General features: G+C 39.2%; 1 protein-coding gene across 1 annotated transcript; it reads left to right on the top strand.

Annotated features, from left to right (window-relative positions):
- The first annotated feature begins 662 nt into the window (after positions 1-662).
- On the top strand, positions 663-16,179 carry LOC142078429 (protein-lysine methyltransferase METTL21E-like). The gene is given in 6 exon segments (XM_075140939.1): positions 663-712; positions 1,893-2,041; positions 13,120-13,277; positions 14,720-14,837; positions 15,756-16,157; positions 16,160-16,179. Coding segments are annotated over 6 exon segments (897 nt in total).
- Positions 16,180-17,428: the final 1,249 nt, after the last annotated feature.

Genomic DNA, 17,428 nt, shown 5'->3' with positions numbered 1-17,428 from the left:
TCCGCTCCCTTGCGCAAGGGAGGGGGCGTGTGGTGCCCACCTCGTGTCCCTGCTGCAGCTGTCGGGATTTATTATTGCTGCTGGTGTGGGGATGTTGGCAACGCGTGACACACGCTTCGGAGCACGCTTCTGCCCGGGGGGAAGCCACCGGGCGGATAAGGGCTTTTCTGTTAGAGTACCATCTTTGGAAAGCTGCAAGAGATTCAGGTAACGTTGACTGAAACACGGTGGATGCCGGTGGTATTTCATTTCTCTGTCGCTTTTACTCTAAATTACTTCGTATCATTTACTTTAAGCCGCATAACTCGGCAACTGAGCTGTTCTGCACTATTTAGCTGCTTGTAGTACTCCTGAATTCGTGTGTTAAAGTCAGACAGGTTGTTGTGTAGTTCAGCGCACCTCAAAGGATATTTTTAGAAGGAAAAAAAAAATGTAGAGGACCACAAAATACGAAGGTTTTCCCTTTTAGGGTGATTTTACAGTGCAACGTTGCTTGTCCTTCAGAATGTGAAGGGACTGATTATTAACCTGTTATTTTTATCTTCTAGCGGGAAGAAAATTTGTCTTTTTTATACTTTGAGGTAGATGACAAGCTGATGGATGTCCCTAACATTTACGGCTTAATGTCCCAGTAGTTTCTAATGCCACTTGTTATTCTGAAGATGCATACAAAGACTTTGAATGCTGTTGAATCTGTTTCCCGTGTAAAGAGGTTACTACTGCTAAGTTCATAGACAGAACAAAAATACTGCTATTATATTTATGTTTGTGTGTTAAGGTAATGTGTAGAAGCCCCCTAAGTTATTTTTCACCTTCAAATAGGTTAATGGCTGCTGGCACTGAGGTAGTAAAGTCAAATGTTAAACCCGTGTGTCTTTTGTAGGGTGAAGTCAAGAGGGTAAGGTGCATCCTCTCTAACAAGACAGGGCTATTCTATACTATTCTATACTATTCAGTCCTCTTTCATCTGAAGTTTTGAGAGGAAAACCTGCCTAAGGCTTTGCACTGTGAGGAAGTTTCTCTATATTCAGTGTATGTTTTTACTTTGATTGCTTTTCTTTTTCTTTTTTTCTTAACTAGATAGAGATACTCCTTCATCCATTGCCTTATTTAATTGCATCCCTATTGGGTGTTTAGACATCTGTAGATTATTAACTGTATGCTGCCTGTAACCATTCCTGCAAAAATCAGTCCAATTTCCATATAACAGTGCAAGAGCTTTAAAAATTACCAGAGCACTGGTTTTGTGGTTTTTTGTTTTTTTTTTTTTTCTTTTTCTGTGGACTCAGTGTTTTTCTGATTGTAAAGTATCAAGAATTGGAGACTATTGGTTGTCTGTCTGCTTTTCTGCAGACAGCTGAAAATTGTTTTGTCCTGTGTCATACTTTTCCTCTTACTTTTTTTCTCCCGAGTCTGCACGTTCTGTGTCTGTTTATATAGGCACACACACATTCTGTTCTGCGTGTTGTCTATAGATCCTGCTTCCTACTTACTCTCATGTGCAACTTTTACTAATAGGTTGTTTCACTCCCTTCCAAGCTAATTAATTCAAAAAAGATTAGATCCTTTTGGTGCAATTTTTCTTCTCTTTCAGACATTTGTTGCTACCTTTCCTTTCAATTGTTTATAAGCCTACCAATCCTGAATTGAATTGATTCCAATTTTAAAATTTCATAAAACAGTTTTAAATGTTTATCAAAGCTCTTTTTTTTTTTTTTTTTAATATCTACTTGCTTTTTCCCCTGTTTGAGAGTAGAACAGTTGAACTAGTTTGCTCTTCTGGTTCTTTTATGCTTTGAATATTGATATCTATGTGTCTACATGTCTTTATGATCGATAGAAGTAAATTATAGCATAATACATGTAAAAATAATTTAAATTTTTTTGTGAAGCATTATATGGGGAAAAAGAAATAAAGTCACTTTATTCAGGCAGGCTTGTGTTTCTCTGTCCCAGGTTTTGTGGCATAGTATGGATTTGACATCATCACAACATAATCATCTACAAAATGAACTGATAAGAGAATTGGAAAGACAAGAAGGTAAAATGTTTCTTATTTCACTGTATTTTTGTGTTGCGCTTAGGAATATTGTTAAGTATAAGGAACAAGGTGTCTTGCTGACAATGAGCTATCTTCTCACTCATTTTTTCTGAAGAATTGTGTTTATGGCACTTGTACAGAAAATACAACAGATAGTGCTGTTGTAGTATTCTAGCTATGCGGTAAGTATCTGCTATACCAGCATACTCTGATCCCGGCAGTTCCCCAGTGCCTGGCATCTGGCCTCCGGCTATTTGCCTGCGACTGGGTTCCAGGGAATGAAGCCATGACTATGAACAAGGTATCCAGGAGGGGTTTGTTTGTGGGGTGTCACTTAGGGAGAATTGGTTATTACAGGCTTGGTTTCTCTCTAGACAGCCTCAAACCTCATTTTCAAATACCTTCAGGGGCTGTTGGCAGCTTTTTCTTTTAAGCAAGTTCATGACTGCACATCTTTCAAGATCCTAAAGCATCACGAGTAATCTCCTTTTTAGGGGTCACCAGGAGTAGACAAGGTTTCAGGGCAAGTGCATGTGTTCTTTTGGGATGGGGTCTAGTTATGTTCTACAGCTAAATGTGAAAGAAGGAGGGTTCTTTTTTTTAAATTATTTTATTTTTCATAACATTTTTTGCTTAAAATCTCAGCTGAGTCATGGCCCATGTCAAGCCAGGCTTTTGGGCTTCTGCTTTTTCGAGAGCTCAGTGTCCAAGTTCATCGAGGCAAGGTGGAGCTTTGGGCATGACTGCAATACTTCAAACTAATTATTTGCTTACTGAAACTAATGTTTGTTATTTTGCTTTCAAATACGTTTTTAAAAGTACCCCAAATTGATGACCTTCTCTGGAAAGCTGATATCGCACAAGATGGCTGATAGGGATTGGTATAGACTGCTGTTCCACAAAGCACTGTTCAAGTGCCTTAATCTGGAGATTTTCTTTAATGCAATTTCCTTTGCTATTGTGTAATCCTGACTTGAACAAGGTTTTGAACAAAGAGCGCAAGTTGATCCTATGCAATGAAGCATGATTGTTGGGGGAAGTAATATCTAGAAGAATAAATATTAAAGACAATTACTAAAGACTGAAATATTGATGACTGTCATTATGTATTCCTTAGTACATGAGGGCTGAGGTAAAGTTGCACAGGCTTTTCTATGCTTCTGCAGGCTTGGCTTTCTAATATTGATACTCTCTTCATGCAGATTCAAGGCAGGGAGGAGTGAGCCTGCATGTAATTTCTTTAGCTTTTGAATTATGAAAATATATTGAGTTCTGGGACATTAGGTCAATGTATGCAAAATTAGTCGGTAGGGCAGAATCTTTAGATGAAATGCAGAAATATATTCCACTTCGCTAACAGAGTAACTGTGTTGATAGTAATAGCAGGTGGTTCTCTTCCATGTCTAGAAACACTAGTTTAAGAGGATGAGGAGACATGAATGGAAAATGGGATATCTTTACAGTTTTGTCTAACACCAGGCTTTGGCATATTAACTTCCATGCAAGGTTCGGGAGTTGAAGGGTGCTGAACCTGCTGCTCGATCACCCTGAGCCTGTGCCTTCCTTGTTTTCATCCTTTTCCTCTACCGCCTTCTCCATTCCCATTTCATTAACTTCACCTTCCCAGTTTCAATCTCTGTTTCTCGGAGTTCTTATTCCAGTTCAGTTCCTCTGCAAGTTCCAGTCTGAGCTCTTTATATTCGGTGCCTTCCCCTTTCCTTCTTAATTGGCTTGTCACAAGTTCTCCAGGTTAAAGCTCCTTATTCTTGTTCATGATTCCCATTACTACTGGTTCTCAGCTTACAGATAGGTTCTCACTCAGTCTGAACTTTCTTCTGGTGTCTTTATCCAATCAGTTCTCCATCACACCTGCATCGTTGTTAGATGTCTCTTTTCTTTCCTCTCATGATTTCTCTTGATCATTAGCGTCCTGGTTTCGGCTGGGATAGAGTTAATTTTCTTCCTAGCAGCCGGTATAGCGCTGTGCTTCAGATTTAGTATGAGAAGAATGTTGATAACACACTGATGTTTTAGTTGTTGCTAAGTAGTGCTTATCATAAGTCAAGGACTTTTCAGCTTCCTATGCTCTGCCAGGTGCGCAAGCTGGGAGGGGCCACAGCTAGGACAGCTGACCCAAACTGGCCAAAGGGATATTCCATAGCTTATGACATCATGCTCAGTATATAAACTGCGGGGAGTTAGCCAGGGGATAGTGATTGCTGCTCAGGAACTGGCTGGGCATCAGTCGGTGGGTGGTGAGCAATTGCATTGTGCATCACTTGTTTTGTATATTCTTTTATCATCATTATTACTATTATTATTATTTTATCTTCCTTTGTTGTCCTATTAAACTGTCTTTATCTCAATTCACAGGTTTAACTTTTTTTTTCCCCTCTGATTCTCTCCCCCAGCCCACTGAGGGGGGGTGGGTGCATGAGTGGCTGTGTGGTGTTTAGCTGCCAACTGGGGTTAAACCACGACGGTCCTTTTTGGCGCCTAATGTGGGGCACTGTTGAATGATCAACATTATTGTCATGCTAAATGCAAAACACAACATTATACCAGTTACTAGGAAGAAAATTCACTCTATCCCAGCCAAAACCAGGGCAATTAGTTTTAACTCTCCTTGGCTAAACTTTTCTGAGATTAGATTCTGCCATTCCTGCATTCATTTCTTGGGATACTGAATTACTTTACCACAGTTGCATTATATAAATTCACTCCAGAATAATTTTATCTCTGAGACAAAAGGAGGAGACTGAGTTTGCAAGGCGTACTTGTCCTTGACAATCCATCGTCTCACTTCACTTGGCCAGGGCTCAGCTTTTAATCCATAAATATCTGAGAAAATGCTGACCTGGTAACCTTCACATATCTCCCGGCATTTTAGAAGGGACACGCTCCCTATACTCACCATGCTTGACAGATGTCCTAATTGATGGCCATTCCTGCCATCATTTCAAGTCTCTGGGTGGAGTCCAGAAAGGTGCCTTAAATAGGACATAGTTGGAATGGAGGAAGTGAGAAGCAGCCTAACCCTGTAACTTAGAAGTTAAGATATTCAGCTGGGAAGAGAGAGGGACTTAGTGTCTCATTCCTATTTCCTGGGTTACTTCTAAAGATACTTAACTTTCTCACTCCCTTCCCCACTGACACTTTTCCATTGACTTCAAAGACTTTGCTGTAAAATGTGAAAAACATCCTGGGACCAGGGTGTGAAGCCCAAGTCTGCCTCTTCACAACTGAGTGCCCAGTTCATAGCTGGGCTTTTCATTGCTTGTTGTCCTTCTACCATGATTCTTGCAATCCTGGTTTCCTGAAGGCCTACCTCTGGTGGTGATGGAGGGGGGCGGAAGCACCTGGTTCTGTAGGGCGGCTGGAACACATCCCTCAGGTGAGTGAGTTGTGAATTTGAATCCTTCTGAGGATGTTCCTTCATTTTCTGAGTGCTTAAATTGCTGAACCATTTTTTATATAGTGGACTTTGCAATTAACAGTGCTGGTTAAAAAATGAGCCTATTTATACTATATATAAACTTTTGCTATGTCTTCCTACCACCTGCTTCCCTTCTTTCATCTTTCTCTTTTTTGTCTCTTAGCTTTGAATTATGTTTCTATCTTTAAAAAAAAAAAAAGAAAAAAACAAAACCAACCAAACAACCTCTTCCATTAATTCTCATCTCAAAAGCATCAAAAAAACCCCCAAACTCATGGAAGTCACACCATTAGTTACCTACATTTTTTTCTTCACTGCGGGATTGACCTGAAATATCGGAACTCAAATTCTACTCCTCTCAGGCAACAAGCTGCCTCCAAACAAAAAAAGAATAAAAGAGGTAGTGTGGAATAACACTCGAGTATAACCCAGTTAAGGAGTGACTAGAGCTAAACTGCAACTTCACAGCAAATCAGAATAGTCTAAAAATACCTATTCTCTGAGTTTACCTCTTGGCTATCTTATAGTAACTTATCTCTGAGCTCTTCTGTTTGAAAGTGGCAGCATTCAAATGCTACAGTAAACATCAGGTGTACTAATTTGAATTAACACTTCTCTGTTCCTTTCCCCCCACAAGTAGACCCGCTTTTGCTGAAGACATTACTAAACTCAAATGGGAACTTCTTGCGTATGGATAGAACAGAAGTTGGAGGCAACACTCAAACAACCAAAGCATGCGTTAAGTCTGCAGAGGAGTCTGTAACATATTCTTCCCTCTCAGCCATATGCCTGTCTCTTCTGTTTTCACATCTTTCCCCTTTACAGTAGCTGCCTTTCAACAATAAATTAAATATTTCTCAACTGCCACATGAAAAACATATTATGTTTGCATGGATTGGTGTTGTTAGGTTACTTTCAGGTCCTTTCCTCAAAGAAATACTTTAGAAATCCATGATTATTGGTAAGGGAAAATTGGCAGACATTTTGTTGAGTCCCTTCTGTTCTGCTGGCTGTAGTACCTGGCGTGTTCTGGCATGTTGTTACAAGGAAATGAGAGCCTTCAGCGGCAGAAAGCCCTCTTGACCAGGCAAGGTAAGAGATGTGAAAGATTAGACTAGACAATGGCTTACAGTGTCTAAATTACTCATCCAGAGCATTCCTATCCATCAGGAAATTGGCTGTTGGCCTTTTATAATGTACATTAGACCATCTAATTTAAGAACACAGTCTGCTTTTGTAGTGAAAGGGAAATCATTCAGTTATCTTTAGAGATTAAATAGCTGCTGAGCCTAGACCTGAAGATGTTTTCAATGACAGACAAACATGATGAAGTAACAAGGGAAGTACTTGGCACATTTGAATTCATTATGTGTTCATGAGATAATCTGACGATGGTACTTCTATTTTCAGCCTCCTAATGGTTTTGCATGACCCGTGACTTGGATGGGGCTGGGATATCAGTGGTGTGAATTTCAAATTGAAAATGCACCTCTCAAGCCTGGCTGAATATATAGACTGGATACTGTGAGCATACCCCCCTCCTGTTCGTGTCTCCTCATGCTCTGAGCTAAGTGCATCTTGTCACTTGGCTGAGAAGAGGCTGCTCGTGGGTGGCAGTTTTGTATTTCTGCATTTCAAAGTATAAAGCTTCAAGCATTATATTACCCTGTTGTAGTATCTCAGATTAATCAATATGATATACCTCGTCATTGCCATCACTTCAGCAGGTTGAGCTTGTAATGAATGTACTGGAATGCCTCCATCAGTTACATGATCATTTCCCTCTTTGAGGGTAGGGATGAAGTAAGGAAAAATTAACTGTGTAGTTTAGATAAGTACTGGAACAGCACTTTGCTTTATATTCTTAGAAAGGTGTAGGTTACATCTGACTTCTGGGAAGTCAAGGGCATGATTAGATTTCCCTCCTAACCCCTTCCTTTAAGAGTCCTTAGGCTGGAATGGAATGGAATGAAATAGAAATAAGTGGAATGAAATAAAGACACTAAAGTGATACCACCTGGAATTTGGGGACTATTCTGTGATTCAGGATTGTGTATGTTTCCATGGAGCCATCTGTAATGGTTGCAAGACCAGGACTTTGATTCTGAGATGTCAGTAGCTCAGTAAAGATTGTGAGACTCCAGAGTCCCTTAGAATTGAGACCTAATGTAGATTTGGGGTAAAGTTCTTCTGAGCTATTGGAAATACCCAGATGGATTCACAGGGCTACCTTCTGATGATTCCTATCAGTGCAGCAACGTAACTCTTCTCCAGTCATCTCTTGCAGTTACAGAACTAGTTGCAGATCTGTTCCCTCACTGACCTTTCTGCAGGTATCTTCTTGACGTTGGGATATATAGATAGCTTTTATATGTATATATATATATAAAATATGTAATGTATGTTACATATACAATGTATATATTTTCTATATAAAATACATCTGGAATCTTTACTTTGGATGATTCCAGTTCCATGTGTCCAGAGTGGGGAGATCTGAAGAGTCCCGGCTATCATGAATTCTTGGAATTTTCTCTCATGCATTACTCAATCAGTAATGTCAGCACAGGTAGTTCTCCTGTGGTCATCAAACTCAGAGGCAATTGCTGAGGAGTCTTAGAGGAACCACGTACGTCTTCACAGCTGTTGATACATGGTTCTTAAAATATTTGTAAGTACAAGTCTAAATGGTAAATTTTAAGTCTAAACCCTAGAGATGAGAGTATACTGCTTCTGAAGAAGGGAGAATATGTTGCTGTAGGGCTGAACTTTGTCAGGTCAAGTTCATGCTGAAGGCTTGGATTTCATTCCTTTTGCCAGCTGGAGAAGATCCATCAAAGCAGGAGAGAAGCAGAAGACTGCTGGGTCTTATTTCCTTATCACCTTGGGCTGTGACACCATTTGACCTCAAGAAAATAAGTAGGGTCAGGCCAGCATTTGAAAGAGACTAATCTGTATTTTTTCCCCTGAAGGTTGTTTTTGATGAATCATTGGGTGAAACTGTTGTTTCTGAATTAATGCTGTCCTAATCTGTTAGCAAAGTACTTGGAGGGTGTTTTTTTACTCTGTGTGCTATTTGTGAATGAGTCTGAAAATGGAGATATTGACTGCGAGCTTCACACTTTTGTGTGAAGGGTCATTTTACTTCCCTTTTTTAGCCACATTTTAATTCAGGTATCTAGAGAAGGGTATCTTTTTTTAAAAATATATCATTTTAATTCAGCCCCCTTGTCTTTGCTGCTTTTCCTGCATTTTAAGTGCTGTTTAACAGTGCCTGTCTCTCTTTATTCAGTGGAGAATGCATTACTGTAGGCAGTATCATTAGTTATACAGTGAGAGATTTAACATATGCAATTAATTGATGGAAGATACCCAACTGAATTTTAAGGTTACCGTTTCCTTATGGAGCTGTATACTCCCAAGCATGATTTTATGTGACAATTGGTGTAAAGGGAACAGCTGATCATGTTGCACGTTTCTAAACAGGTACTATTTCTACTCATTCCAAGCAAAAATGTGCAGATAAAGATAGCCTAAGGCCCATTCGTGTGATTTGCTTCATTGTTAAAGAAAAAACTTGTTCCATTCTGACCTGGTCTCTCTCTTTTTATTTTCTTTCTGCCTTCCCTTCCCCACTTGAAGGACTTCTCCAACTCTGTCTCAGCAGAATTCATGTCCTTTTCTTTCTTTAGGTTTTGTTCTAATATAAAACACTTCATTTGACATTTGAATGTGTCAGCAAAATCCTCTGGTTCCCTACACAAGATTTTGCAGCTTGACACGCGTTTCTCTAACTAACCTGCCACTGACTTCACAACTCCAGTCTTCCACATGATTTAGTGTGTCTCTTTGGAAAACTATGTTCGCATTTCAGTTGTAATTACGATGATTGCTTTGCCTTTGAGAATGATGTTCACGCTGTTTTCTTAATGATGTGGTTGATATAGTGCAAGATGTGTCAGCAGTATATGACTTTTCTCCCTCAGCCTTGATATTAACTTAAAATCAAGGGATTTCAAAGAACATGCTCCAAAGACTAATGATAAACAATACTTTACCTGAAATAGTTCAAAGAATGCTATAGGAAATTAACCTATTAGGCAGGAAGTCTTAAGAAGTTTAAAGACATTCAAATTCTGTTTCAGGAAGAATTTGGGGCATCTATAGATGGGAACTTCTTGGTGAACACAAGTTCAAGACCAGAGGAGCGCTATCTGTTTCACTAACAAAAATTATCTCAATTTTTAGATGTTACCTGAACAGGATCAGACTGTCTCATCTTAATGTAAATAAGGTTCTAGCACCTGAAACTCCAGTGGTTTCTGTGCGAAGAGATGAAAAGGCTGAAGAAAGTAATTCTATGTATATACCACTTCCATGCCTCTCCAAATCACAGAAGAGGAGTGAGGGCAAACCTACCTGGTCAAACCCAGGCAAATGAAGAAGTGAGGAACCAGTCCTAGCAGACCTTTAAGTTCTGACAGTTTAGAATGGGTGCTCGAGTAGTATTGCTGGAAATGCCCATTATGCACTTTCATTCTTAGAAGAATTGAGAGCCAGGTCAGTCAAGCCTCCTCTTCTCTTGTCTGACCCTATTCTACTGATGAGTCAGCTCTTGTCTTAAAATGTCATTAAAATCCATTGAGTCATAATTCCAAGGATTTTTCTTCCTGAACAAGAGAATATGAACTAACACAAAGATAAACACTTCCAGGAGAATAAGTTCCTATCAGTTTTTTACATCTGTTATCAAGAAACTAGTTTGATCAAAGTACCAGCAGAACTTTCTCAAGGTAGGTATTGAAAGACTTAATCTCACTTGGATTTTGCTTACTCTGATAACACTTTTCTTGTTGCTTGAAAGATTTCCCACTAGTTTGTTATTTTTCTGTTCTGACTGCTCTGAAGGCAGTTACAGAAGAATTAACTTCTTTCCTTTTGTGCAGTCCCACAAAAAGTTTATTTATTCTAAAAGATATAAAGCAGAAAATAGAAAAGTGCCTTTTGCAGTATGAAGGGAAACTTGTATGTAAGTAAACAAATCTGACTAAAAGTCCGCACTCCTTATTTTGTCAGCATTCTTTGTCAGAATCATTAGCATCCTGGTCCTGATAAAATATCTCATTAGGATTTTGAAGCCTGTCTACTATATGATGTCTCTGGTGAAACAAATAATCTTTTTGATTCTCCACAATGGTAAGATCTTCTTAAGGGGAAGACAAAAATATAAAAATTATGTAAACTTTTCCAGATAACACACCTGGGGGATTACCAAAGGGATAAGATGGCCAAAGATTTAAGTAGTGTTATTAATCAGCAGATCTGGGATTCTTCTTTCAGAGGTGTGGACAGTTTAGCTCAGGTAGGGAGCAGTGGACTACAACCTCTGTTGGTGTAGGTGCTGTGCAAGCCTTAAGTAGAAAGATTGCTGATAATGTAGGGAATAGGTAGGAAATGTTTGTTGAGCACTAGAGGGGTAGCTGTAATACTGCTAAAGTTTTATAGATCTTCTGGCAGAAGCTTTATAAGTTAAGACTTAATAACTTACAGCTTCTCAACAAAATTGGATCCAAAACAGATGTCGAGGGAGGAAGAATCAAGAAAAATGGTTGTAATTGGAAGGTAATAGAAGGAAGAGCTTTTTACTTCCACAGCTAGTACTGATCACAGAACAAGATCAGATTGCTCTAAGCAATCAGAGAAGATTAAAAGCAGGCTATATCTGGTATGCCTGGAAACAGGATGAAATATTAAATACACTTACGATACATGTAATAAGACAGCTTCATATTAATTCTTTCATAAGAAAAAATTAATTTTGCCGTGGAGCAGCAGTTCTCTGGCACTTAACTCATGTTTGTGCAGAGTTCCCTCCTTGCAGGCACAACGACGCATGTGTTTTCTCTCAACTTAACATTAGAGGCTTGCAGAAGATGTAATGGGCTGCCACATACTACTTATGTCCTAGCATCTTAAAATATCATAGTTTCAATGTTGACTATTTTATTTAAGTTACCTTTATAAAATTATACTCTTTATATTTTTTCCAGTAGTATATGCATTACATTATTTTTAATTTTGCTGTATCCCATGATTAGGGTTCCCGCCGCCCCCTCCCCAATAAATTTTTGGAGTACTGTGGGTTGGTTAGTTGTTTTTTGTTGTTGTTTTTTGTTTGTTTGTTTTAACTTTCAGATTATGTCTTAGTGTCAACATACTAAAATTAAACATGAACTTTTTTGCTTTTTCTTCCTTGTTTGTTGCTATTCTCTAGTGTCCTCTGATGCTTAGTGTAAATAGAGTTACAAGCTTAAAGCACTGTCTAATGAGCATCTTCCTGATGTGTTTTTGTTTGGTGTCTCTTTCTTTGTTCACCCCTGCTTTTGTTCCTTGGTCTTTCTATCACAAGAAAGGGAGAGAGACTTTGTCAATAGGCTATGGCAATAAAAATATTGAGGCATATGGCAGAGCAAATGACAATCCTTGAGGCCATCATGTTCTGTGACTGCAGTGATTTGGTGGGGAAGAAAACGTGAAGAATCTTCAGAAGACCAATGTGTTTTATGCTGATGAAAACATAACTATTTTCATTTTTAATAGCCATTGGGCCTGCAGTTTCCGTGCAGATCCCGATCTTGATATCTGTGACTTTGATGGTAACTGCAGGCTTGATGGAGAAACTCTGCTTTGGACCAGATGGTAACCCAGTTATCTAAATCTCTAGCATGCTTTCTAGGAGGTGTAGCTTGTAAACATGTTTTGCTTTAGCTAATTTGCCAAGAGATTATAGTTGGCTGTGAAAGCAAATTTCCTGTGAAAACTTGGAATGATTCTAGACTTTGCTAAGAAAATGCTCGGGACAGCTTCACTTACTTTTTTTTTTTTTTTGTAACGTTGTGGTGCAGCTTTGTGTGATGATGGCAAAACTGAAACTGGCTTGGCATTCAGCTAAAAAAGAATGAATGCTCTCCTGTTAGAAGAGTTACCCGGGATTATGTTAGCTATCATAAATATCCTTCGCTTAGCAACAGGGATGGCATTCAGGATATCAAGCCAACTGGAAAGAATCCCTCTGACAGGGCTCTGTGGAGTGGGTGGATAAGCTTTCCTGACAACACTGGTGCTTTCCCTCCTGTCTGTCATAATTTGTGTTGCTAGGATCTGTTTCACAAGTTTTGTGACAGACTTATAAATGATACTGTGGCTCCTTTTGTTTACTGTCAAAAAGAACCATAATGTGGGGAAAGTAAACAGTAAAAGGATATGGAAAATAAAAAATCCGGGCACGTAAGGCCATGAGTGTCTATACTAGGGCAGCTGTTCTTGAAGGGAAAAAGAAGCTAAAACATTTGCTTTGGAGTGCTGAAATGGAAAGCAATATATGGTAAAATTCCACTTCTTTACTTTTTATGAACTGGGCTTCTTCAGCAAAACAGGAAAGAAATTATTTAGTCATAAACTGTAAACTTCAGTTAGAATTCAGGACTCTTCCCATGTATCATGCTAACCATTAATGGTGAAATGTATTTTTATTCACAGGCGTAATTCACATTCTTGCTTCCAAATCAGCTTTTCTATATAAATTGGTAGTTTCATTATCAGTCCAGTCAGCCTGTTTGACCTTTTATACTTTTGCTTCCAGGGGAAAAAGAAGATGAACAGATAGTTGCAGAAATAATGAAAAGGCGTTTTTTTCCTGCTCATATAACTCATAAGGCCTGGGAAGGATTTCACTTTGCTGGCCATGAGATAAGAATTACAGAAGCCACTGATTGTTACGGGGCAGTCGTCTGGCCATCGGTGTGTTATTTTTTAGTTTTGGAGTCTTCTAGCACTTTTAATTTGTCTTGCATGATAAATATGTTTTGTTGTATGTTGTAAACCCAAGGAAGACATCCTGTGCTTTTCTGTCTCCGTTCTGCAAATCCCAAACCTGAATTTAGCCTGGTTTTGTATGGATTCCTGGTTCTCAAAGCTTAAATGGTATTTCTTGTTCGTGCCCCTATCACACAAGATGTATGATCTTGTGTGCCCTCCTCACCTACCAGTAACTTTTGATACTATTGGCCAATTACAAGCATATTTTGAAGGAAATATGACAGTCTTATGATGATTACATTTATGTACATTTTATAAATACAGATGGCTGTATAGTAGGCAGATCCAGGTTGTGGAAACAGCTGTGATATGAGCTCACAAGATATTAGCACTCATAGAAGCTACTCAACCTACTCACGTGACAAACAAATTTACCTTGTAAATACGCAGACATGGGAAAAGGTTCAGCTGGAGCTTTCAGTTTCTTAAACAGCCAGAAATCTAGTGGGAGAGAACCATTGTCCTTGGCTCTTGATATAAGAACCATCAACATGCCCACCATACAAAGAGCTTTCTTCGAGGTTTTGAATCTGTGCAATGCAGCTAACTGACTGTTTTGAAATAATTGAGAGTGAAAGAAACCACTGCGGTCAGGGAGGTGCCACGATGCACCGTTGTCACTTGCGGCATTGAGAGAACAGCCCTGAAACAGAACCATCTCCAGGATTGCCTATAGGAGGGAGAGGACTAAAACCCAGGAGGCTCCGTTTCTGTCCCAACGGTATCAGCCTCCTAGGATTGTGCTGTTTTTAAGTACGGCCATAGTTCAGCTGAGGAGTCTGTTGTACAGGGCTCTTTGTGGCTTTGTTTGCTGTAAAAGTCTGCTAAGCTTAACAAGGTAAGCACATAGAAACTGAAAACGAACTGGAAGAAAAGGGTTGAATCTATTGGTCCCTTTTGAATCATTATAGTAATTATTGTTAGAAATAATTAACTATTGGAAGAGCTTAACAAGGATTGTTGTGGATTTTCTCTTACAAGCAGTCCTTTGCTTTGCTCAAGATGTCTTTGTGAAGATGTCTTTTAACTCAACCACAAGTAAGTGCAATTATAAGCAGGAATTGCTGACTGGAATTTTATAGCTCATGTTATGCAGCGTGACAGATTAGATAATTGCAGTTGTTCCTTCTGGCTGTAATGCTTTGCAAGCCTATATTGAGGCATGTTGTGGCATACGTTTTGTCAGCCTAAAAAGCTCCAAGATCGTAGTGAGCTGTGATCCTTTAGGGACAGAGCTTGAATGAATATTGCTCATTTGAACAGACAAGAATTTTTTTGCATGCTTTTAAATGACAATGCATATTTAGTGAAGGGATTTATTTCATTTATTTGTTCAGTATGCTCATGGATTCCCTCCCCTACAGGCTCTTGTTCTGTGTTATTTTCTGGAAACTAATTCTAAACAATACAATTTGGTTGACAAAAATGTGATTGAAATTGGAGCTGGAACTGGGTTGGTCTCCATAGTAGCCAGTTTACTGGGTGAGTACATGCCATTGCTCTTATGCTCTTGGAAACATCTCTCAGGTGAATACTGGAGGACAAAGGAAGTGGCTCAGTTATTCTAAAAGACTGTTGTTTGAAAGCTTCCAAGAACAAGAAAAAGTAAATTCCAAAAGGCTTGTTTGGAAACCTGCTCTATTATTTTTTTCTGTAAAGCTGTGAGTGTATTGATGCAATAAAGGAGGTCCCAGTGGATGATGTTGTCTTTAACAGTGTTAAACAGGGGACCAAGATAAGAAACTAGTGGCCTCACAGGATGTCAGTGGCAACCAGATGAAGCCAGATGTAGGTATGACCAATGCATCACCTTCCACTGACCGAACAGCTCTTGGATGCCAGGTCACTTTCTTTCTATTTGTGTTCAGCATTTCCTTTCAGCAACTGATCAGCAACTTGATTTTTCTGCTACAGACACTGTTGTGTCTTCTCTCATGGTAGCCTATTCTTCCTCAAGAATAATCCAGATCAGTGACTTCTGCATTTAACAGAATTTTAGCTTTCTGTAGTCTGAGAAAGCTTCTTCCTTGTGAAAGGAAATGAAAAGGAAAGAACTTGAGGCAATACTTAAATCTCATGCTGACTTCTTGGAGTCAGTAACTGGTATTCTTCAATCCCTAGTCGCTCACTGTACTTTTAACCAATATGATATCAAGATGCAGTAAGTATCTGATTTTTCCCCACCCGTTCCCAATAGCATTTAGATGGCAATCTGTAGAGTAGAACTATTGGGAATCAAATACTTATTTTAAGCACAATGGCTAAGAGCTATTGGGAGCGTTTACATTGTTCTGTTCCCCTCAGTGAGAGCTACCTGGTAAGAAGTTCCTTTTGTGAATGGGCGTTTACTCAAGTCTTGACGTATATTCAAAGATCACGTTTGTTTTCTCCCTCTCACAGGTGCACTTGTGACTGCCACTGATTTGCCAGAACTGCTGGGAAACCTTCAGCACAACATTCACCAAAATACAAAGCTGAAATGCAAACACCTGCCTCATGTTAAGGAATTGTCTTGGGGAATTGATCTGGAAAAGAACTTTCCTAGGTCTTCCTGTCACTTCGACTACATTATGGCTGCTGATGTAGTTTACCACCATCCCTTCCTGGATGAACTCCTCCTAACTTTTGATCACTTGTGCAAGAATGACACTGTTATTCTGTGGGCTATGAAATTTAGGTTGGACAAAGAGAACCAATTTGTGGGCAGATTTCAGACACTGTTTGACCTAGAGGTGATTTCTAATTTCCCCAGTTTGAACATAACCTTGTATAAGGCGATGAGGAGAGGCAGGATGAAAGCCAGACTTCCAAACTGATGGTCTGAAAGAGAGATACAGGGAGGTGACAGTTTCAGCTGTTCTGCAGCTTGTTCTCTTTTTAATAATTTCCATGTTAGTAGCTGTTAACACCTGCATGAATGACATTTTCAGAGACAGCTAAAACAAAACATCAGGTTCCTAGTGCATCCCTAACGAATTCCTAAATTCAATTTTTCGATAGTTTTATACACAGAGGAAATGTATCTTTGAGGTTTTCTTGACTTTTATGTGCTAAGCTGGCAACACTGATAACTTTCACAAGTCTTACCATTATTGTTATGGGTCGTGTAATGAATATTTCCAATAGCCTTCAATTGCAGATTTGAACGGTGTCTTATAAGATCAACCAATCATTTAAAACTTAAGACTATGATAAATCTTTGTATTTAAAAGTTGTGGTGTCAAATCTGTTCTTTCCCCGTTCTCGCTATCGTGTAAATCCTTCCTTTGAATAGCCTTTATAGGACAATAAATTAACTGAAAAAAAATCCCAAACACCTGGGAAATATACTGTCATAATAAAGGAACAGAATATATTAATTACCCTTTAATTTAATGATTATGCTTTCTTCCCCTTCCATTTTTTATTTAGATTCAGGGATTCTCCAACAGACAAATGCACACATGAGGCAAGAGGGAGTTAAAAGTTTTGTTGCTTGAACAAAGGTCTCCGATAAGAAGAGTACAGCATGTCACCAACTGACCTTTGCAAAGACCTTAATTCTTGGAGGTCTGCTCCTCCAAAAATAGACGATTATCTGGATGTCAGGGAACAACAATGGAAAACCGACAGTGGCCATCAAGAGAGGAGTTTTGCACTGCTGGCTGGTGGTGACTGGAGACAGAAAACTAAACCAGCCTGACATGGTGTGGCTGGGGAATGGGCAGGCTTAGATTTTTTTTTTTTTTTTTTTTTGTAGTATGGGCAAACAAAATAGTTCCTGGCTGCTCAGTACTGCGTGCTCCTCTTTTCAGTGGTCAGATTAATGTCCTTGAAAACCTATCGGAGAACTTTCTTTTGGGAAGATTAATAAAATGATTCTTTTCACACCCCATATTTTCTGATTCTGTTTGTAAGTGAGTGTGAGAGACCTTCAAGTCCCTTGCAGGCTAGAGAAGCAAAGCCAGCTCGTGCTAATGTCCAGACAGAGCTTTACCACCTCTGCTGTAGCAGGCAATTGCTCTAGTAATATGAGGGCTCTGGGGGTTGTCAGTCTTTATCTTTTTAGCTCCTATTTGTATTGCCTCCAGGAG

This window comes from Calonectris borealis, chromosome 1 (genome assembly GCF_964195595.1).
Source record: "Calonectris borealis chromosome 1, bCalBor7.hap1.2, whole genome shotgun sequence".
Lineage (NCBI taxonomy): Eukaryota > Metazoa > Chordata > Aves > Procellariiformes > Procellariidae > Calonectris > Calonectris borealis.
The sequence above is the reverse complement of the archived record's forward strand: the minus strand, read 5'-3'. Positions and strand labels throughout refer to the sequence as shown.